The sequence below is a fragment of the Ichthyophthirius multifiliis genome, assembly GCF_000220395.1.
Source record: "Ichthyophthirius multifiliis unplaced genomic scaffold scaff_1120509250550, whole genome shotgun sequence".
NCBI lineage: Eukaryota > Ciliophora > Oligohymenophorea > Hymenostomatida > Ichthyophthirius > Ichthyophthirius multifiliis.
In genome coordinates, this window is record NW_004086642.1 from 25,849 (window position 1) to 33,687 (window position 7,839).

The window sequence follows — 7,839 nt, forward strand, 5'->3', positions numbered from 1 at the left end:
TTTATTTGCTTTTAAATATAAAAATAAAATTAACAAATATGAAGATTTTGATGTTTTTTTATCTTCTAGAACTTAATGTGAATTTTATTCTATTGTAACTTAAATTTCCTAAGCAAGTGATTTTAAACCAAAATTTTAAACTTTTTATAATGATTTTGATATAATAAATAATTTTTATACTTATAGTTAAGATTAAGTAGAATAAATTATATGTTTATTATAAAAAATGTCTTTTTTTAAAAGATTTACTTATCCAGTTATTGTAATATATTTTTTATAATTAAAAATTATAAGTTATTAAAAAACACATTTATAGAAAAAAAGTATTCCTTATTTAACATATTAATATTTAGAATCAGAAAAATTATTATTTCCTTAAGATGATGAAGTCTTTATTATATTATGTGGAACTACATATGTATTTGATCATACAAATAATTTCGAAAAACCAAATATAGTGGGTTGTTATGTAGAAGGAGATATAATAGGATGTGATGATTTAGAAAAAAATGTAAGCAAAAATCCAAATATATGGTTTATAACATAAACATGTATAGAATATTATAAAATAAAAAAAGTTTATTTTAATGATTTTTGGAAAGCTTAGTTTTCATTATAAGGGGAAAAAATCTTAAGTTTTATAAAAAATAATTTAATTTTTTAAAATATTTCTGATTTGACTTTATTAAAATTAAGTTAAGAATTTATTTAAGTAAAAAAGATTTTTTTTTCTTTTTTTTCTCTCGTATATATAAGAAAATAAAAAAAAATATTAGATTGAAACTTTTTATAAAAATGATGTTATTTTTAATGATTGTTCTTATTTAAAAAACATGAAAATCAATTATATTGAATTCAAGAAATCAAATAGAAAAAAAAATTATTAAAACACTTTTCTTATATTTTTGAGCAAACTACTAATAATATAATTAAAAATTCTAAACTACAAAAAATGTTATAAAAACATAAATCTAGAATAAAATAATTAATGTGGTCAAATAAACGTGTATAAGGATTTTATATTATAATTAATGGATAAATTGAAGTTGAGAATGATAAAAATTGGTCTTATTAACTTATGTAAGGTGATTTTTTTGGAGAAAGCTTGATTTTTAATGTTAAATCAATTACAGATTTCGGAAGGATTAAAGTCACTAGTGATACGGCTTAATTATTATTTTTAAATAAAGATAAATTATGTTTTATAAATGAAAATGATGTTAAATTTATTATTATATTTATATTATATATATATTTATTTTTGATAAAAAGAAAAATATTATGAAAAATAATTGTTAAGGAAATAGTTTAATAAATAATATTGAATATTTAAGTAAAAGATATAATGAAATAAGAAGAATAAAATAAGAAAGATAAAATTACGAAAAATTAAATCTTAAAAAAGACGAAGAAAGCATTTTTTTTTGAATGATTAATTTATTAGATAAATTTTGTGAATTATGAATAAATATATATATATATAAAAAATATGATTTTTTTTTATTTTTTTACAAATTTTTTTTCATATATAATTCATTTAATTTTATTTTTTTTATAAGGTAATTTCAAGTTATTTCTTCCAAATAAAATAATTGCCTTAACAAATGAATGAGCAAATTTTTTATTCAATTTAAAATTATTATCATAAAAATGATAATAGAGTATAATTTTGAGTTTCCTCCATAAAATCTAGCTAAGGCTTAATACATAAGAACTTGGATTAATTCTTTTAATAGCATAACTTAAAGCAGTAATCCAATAAATAATTTAATCTGGTTAACAATAAAAATCAAGAGTCCTTTAATTTAAAATAATAGAAAAACAAAGCCAAGGTTCTAGTGTTTAATTAAATGACTTTCTTAATACATCTGTGACTTTTCCATAAACTATTCCTTTAGCTTCTTGAAGTTCGAAATATTATATTTTTAGTCTATCATTTATATCTTGTTATTTTGAAGCCCAAGTTAAAGATGATTCTTATTTTAATTAAAAGAATTTTTATAATCTCCCATTTGTTGATTTATTGCATTTAATTAAATAATCTCCTACACAAGCATATTAATAAGCCTTTTTTGATATAAAAATGTTATCTTTAATTTTAAATAAAAATGTATACTTTTTATAATATTAAATCTAATCTAGTTTAATAGCTATTTTAATTAATAGAAATCTAATTAGTTTTTGATGTTTAATTTTAAATTTTATTAAATGCATCACTTAAAATAATTTTTATAATCATATTTTTTATCACATTTATAGAATTCTATAAAATTTTTATTGATTATTCTGTAAAAGGTAATTAAATTAATTATTTTTAAAATAATATATTATTTTGATTTTATAATATATCTAATGTTTTATGCAATTATTCTAAACTCTATATTTTAAATTACATGTGTTATATTTAAAATAATAAAAATATTAATATTGAGATATTATATATATATATATATATATATATATATATATATATATATATTATATATATATATATATATTATTATATTAATCATTAAAATAAGTAATATGTATACTTTCATTAGATTTTCTTTTTATATTATATCAATTTTATTATTATATAATAATTGTTTCATATTACGAATTCCGCCTATTAATCTTAATTTTAATGCTTATTTTAATAAATCAGAATTTTTTTTAATATTTTAAATACTAATAATTAAATAAATTATACCTTATTTCCATAATAAATTACTATTAGGTTCGAATATTGTTTGTGAAATAGTAAAACGGAATTCGCAATTAAAAACTGTAAGTTAATTTATAATTCGATTTCTTATATTAATTAAATTATTAAAAATCTTTTTAAATTATTATTTTTATTTTTTAAACAAAAAATATTTTACTTTTTTAATACAATTCAATTTTAAATTATATTCCTTAAATATAATATCTATATTCATATCTTTAAAATATTACTATTCATTTTAAATAATTGTTTTCATTTTTTCTTAGTATAAGTTTATATTATGTTATTTATTTTAATCTTATTGTCCTAATATAATCAAAATTTTTAAAATTATTAAACTAAAAATAGAATTATTAGCCTATTCGAATTCAAAAAGAGCATTTTAATAATAATTATATGCAGAATCTAAATCATTATTTAATTGTTTTTAAAAAGCCTCATTAGAATATTTAAATGCTTGTATATTTAAATCATCTTTTTTAGTAAATTAATAACTATATTAATTATAAAATATTACTTTTACAATCTTTATAATCATTTGGATTAATTAAATGATCAATATTAAATGATTTAAAATAAAAATAAATCAATTAGTCAAGTAAATCGATTTTTTCTTATTCTTAACTACATAAATATAAATATTTTTTTAAAATAAAATATTATAAATAACTAAACCTCATTAAAATAATATTTAAACTATTTTAATTAGCAAGATTAGCTTATTCATATTAACATAAAGTCACATATACAATTGTTAAATTAGAAAATATTTTAATATATAAAGGTTTATTGAAACTTGATTATATTTATATTTATTAAAGTGTTTATAGTCCTTAGTTTAAATAGTTTAAGGAGTTTTTAAATTAGCAAATATAAAGATGTAAAACTCCTAAATTTATATATAAAATAGTTTTCTTATATTCATTTTAAAGGCTATCTATTAATTATAATGCATTATTAAATAATTCTATGGATTTTTCAAAATCTGCATTTTAAAATGCATTTAAAGCATCTAATATGCAAGAATTATACTTAATTTAAATTAAATTTAAATCATTTTCAACAAAATATGATTCCTAATCTAAAATCCTGTTTAATTTTAATGGTTTAATATATTAGTATTTATTACTTTGATAAAGAACGATACATTTTTTATCAAATAATAATAAAAAAAAAATATATATATATGTATATATAATTTTAATATTATTTTTAAAAATATATTAATTATTTGCTATTTTTTATTAGATGTTGAAAATATTTTATATGTTTAGTTATATTTCAGAAAAAATATATATATATATATATATAGAGTGAGAGAGAGAATTTAACTTTTTTATTTTAAAAAATATATATTTATTAATGTAATTAATTTAAATAAATATACAATAAAAAAATATAAAAATACAAGTTATTATAAATTAATAATATGCTTTTTATTTAAAAATATTTATTTAATATCCTTTATATTTATATATTTAAAAAATTATTAATTTTTTTTATATAAAGAATATAAATAAAAATATATATTATTTTTTTAAATCTTTTTAAATAAAAATATTAATTAATTTATTATATATATACAAGAAGTTAAGTTATTAATAAATTATCTAATATTATTATATAATTTTATAAAATAAACAATCTTTAAATATATATCTCATCTTATTTTAAATAAAGTCTCATAATAATTTTGTAAATAAATAAAATTATTTTAATTTTCAAATTTCGTATAATTTTGTGTTTTATATTTATATATTTCTGAAATATACTCTATTTCTATTTTTTTATTAATATTGAGATTAAAATATTTTTGTCTTTTTAATTTGAATACATCATCTAATATTGGCTAAACCATTTGTTTTTCGATTTCACATTACTTTTACTTTAGTTTACATATTGTTATAAAAGTTTATTTTATTTGTTATTTTAGCCATGTTTATTATTTTATAGAAATTATTAATTATTCATTTTTTTCAAAAAATAAAAAAAATACTAAAAATATTTTATTAATAAAACATAAATATTTTATAATATGCATTAATTCTAAAAATTTATATATATAAACAATGTTATAACTTCAAATTCTTAGTCTTATGAGTAGATATAAAAAAAAAACACCTATAAAGTTAATTTATAACTAATTTAATATATAATATTTTTATTCAAAAAAAAAAAAAAAAAAAATTAATTACATTTAATATGAAAAATGAATAATTTAAAAAATAATAAAATTTTGCCCATTAATTAATATTAAAATTATATCACATACATATATATTACTGAAATATTTATAATTTTTATTAATTTGAATTTTAAAAATATAATAAAATTTAAGAAACACAATTATATTTAATTTATATAGGTGTTTTTACAAGTATAATTTTTTTAATAAAAATATAGTTTTAATTAAATATAAAAGAATTATAGAAAAGTAATTAATTAAAATATTCTTACAGATATAAATAAAAATTAAGCTTTTTTTTTAAAAGAAAAATTATTTGAAATTTTTGTTTGTTTTATTAATATTATTTATCAATTTTAATACTTAAATATTTATATTAATTAAATTTTTATTTTAAATAAAAATTATTTTAATATCAGATCTAATTAAAAATAAAATTATAATATTTATTTTTAAAAATATCATTTAAATAAAAATGAAATAATAAAATAAATTATAAAATATCAAAAACGAAAATGAATATATTTTCAAATAGAAAGTGGAGTTAACCCAGCTTTACTTCTAATATCATTAATAAATTCCAAGCTTTCATTTAATGATAATTCACTTTCTTATGTTTATTTTTCAAACTAAAAATAAAATAAAAATAAAATAAAATAAAATTTAATACGGCCTCCGTATTTGTAGCTTTTTCATGAACTAATAAAGTACTGAATTAATCAACAGGTTAATCTAATATTTTCTATTTGAGCCTTTCATAAGAATCTTTTAATTATTATTAATCCTAATTATTAATTGTATCATATTCTGGAGGATAAATATAATCTTTTAATTCTAATTCTGCAGCATTCTCAGGAGAAAAGTTAGATTTATTCAAAGGGTCTCTGTATTTTTCTCTAATAATTTTTGTATCAATTCCTAAATCAATTAATTATTATTCTTTTTTAAGTGCAGCACTTACTCTAGCTTCAAGTAAAGTTTATTCATCTTTATTAGAAAGATAAGAACCTCTTCCTTAAACTTAGTAATCTTTCGTAATTTAATCTCTCTAATTACTTATTAAAAAAATTATAAAAAGAAAATATAAAGAATATATTAAAAAACTCAAAATCTTCATTTAATTTATTAAATTCTTTTTCAGTATTAAATTCTTAATCATTCTATTTTTATTAAGAAAATTATTTTTTAAATAATTTAATAAAAAAAAATAAGAAGTAATTTTACTTATCCTTTAATATATATATGACCAGTTTCTATATTAATAGCAGTTCTTATAGAATTCATAATATCTTCATGTAAAGTAGTTAAACTTTTTCTATCTGAAGGTTTAATATATCCTCTAAAAGGTAAAAGTACTTAAAAGAAAGAAAAAATTAATAAATATTAAATATGTATATATATATATAATAAATTACACATTTATTAGCTTATTTTTATTTATTTTGCTACTTTCTTTTATTAAGGTTTTGTTAATCTATTTTAATATTTGTTTCTAATAAAACATGAAGTGTTCAAGAATTATGATAAAAGTTCTGTATTTCTCCAATGAATATCGAAATAATTCAACCTTCTAATATTTTATTTTCTAAGTTATGCTTTAGTTAATGGCTTTTCATAAATTTTTCTATCAGGTCCTTTTTTATTAATATATATTATTTTTCTTTTTTAAAAAAAAGTAAATAAATAGATTTAATAATTTACTAACTAATTCTCTAAAATAATGTTTAGCTTAAGACGAAGATTCTGCTGCATAAGTATCAGGGTCGAAAGCTTTTTCAGGAGCTCTTTAATGAGCTTATCCAATTTGCTAAGCAGGATAAAACTTTGCGTCTTTTTATTTTCCAGCTGCAATTGAAGGATCAGGGCCAACATCTTATCTTAAGGCTAGATCTACAATTTTTTAAACTGTATATTATTCTCCTGGTTTTAAAAAAACTTCTCTTGATAAATAATTTTTTTTCAAATATTAAAAGAAAGGATCTTAAGAAAGAGGTATTCCAATATGCTTTATATTTAAATTATTTTACAAATTATTAAAATATTATATACTTATGGGTTATCATAAAGTATTTCTTCTCTAGAAAGTCCAGTAGCTTCTAATTAGTCTAATTTTTCATCAATTAATATGTTAATCTTTTTTATTAATATAAATGTATTGAATATTATTTATTTTTATTCATAATAAATTAATAATATATATTAAAAAAACCTTCTTTTTTTCTTCAGCATCCATATATCTTAAAGGACCTTAAGGTGATTTATAACCTTCAACAAATTATTTATACTTTTTAATTGTGAAAATATATATATATATATATATATATATATATAAATATATATATATATATATTTATATTAAAAAAAGTCTATTTAATAAAAATAAATACATTTAAATGTTATGCATCTTCAAGTGATATTTTTAATTAATTCTCTACTTTAATCCTAGTGATTTAATAAAATCTAATTCTTCTTATTTTTTATGTAATGTTGTTTAAGGTTTGTTTTTTGCGAATTATGGGAATGCTTTATCAAATTCAGGGTTATTTTCAATTTCATATTTTAATGAATTAATATTTCTTATTTTTTGGTTTTATCTTTTAAAAAAATAAACATTTTTGTTGTTATAACTTTTTAATATTTAATTTATATTTTTCTTATAAATTAAAAACATCATCTCCTTTATTTTATTTTTTACTTATTTTTTTATTATATTTTAATAATATTAAAATAAATAAATATATATCTTATTAAAATTAAATATTTTTATTTTATTTTATTTTATTTTAAAAAATCAAAAAAATATAAAATATTCCTTTTTATAAATTAATTTAATCAATTACTTTATATTTTAACTAAAAAATTAGAAAATAAATATATATAATTAAATTTAGAATATATATATATATATATATATATATATATATATATAATAATAATAATAACTAAA

General features: G+C 15.3%; 1 protein-coding gene across 1 annotated transcript, besides 8 other annotated features; it reads right to left on the reverse strand. All coding sequences in view use genetic code 6, as the record gives it.

Annotated features, from left to right (window-relative positions):
• Positions 1–2,432: 2,432 nt before the first annotated feature.
• Positions 2,433–2,506: a microsatellite.
• Positions 2,507–5,255: 2,749 nt separating this feature from the next.
• Positions 5,256–5,294: a microsatellite.
• A 125-nt stretch (positions 5,295–5,419) lies between these two features.
• On the reverse strand, positions 5,420–7,600 carry IMG5_081240 (hypothetical protein; the record flags this gene model as incomplete). Its single annotated transcript, XM_004036428.1, has 8 exons — positions 7,280–7,600; positions 7,102–7,176; positions 6,942–7,025; positions 6,594–6,897; positions 6,308–6,526; positions 6,117–6,247; positions 5,563–5,940; positions 5,420–5,521 (listed from the first exon to the last, which is right to left on the reverse strand). The coding sequence occupies exons 2-8, from the start codon at positions 7,123–7,125 to the stop codon at positions 5,420–5,422; spliced, it is 1,242 nt and encodes a 413-aa protein (XP_004036476.1). The 5' UTR covers positions 7,126–7,176; positions 7,280–7,600.
• Positions 5,523–5,555: a microsatellite.
• Positions 5,525–5,555: a microsatellite.
• Positions 7,193–7,248: a microsatellite.
• A 53-nt stretch (positions 7,601–7,653) lies between the features above and the next one.
• Positions 7,654–7,678: a microsatellite.
• Positions 7,679–7,750: 72 nt separating this feature from the next.
• Positions 7,751–7,793: a microsatellite.
• Positions 7,785–7,821: a microsatellite.
• Positions 7,822–7,839: the final 18 nt, after the last annotated feature.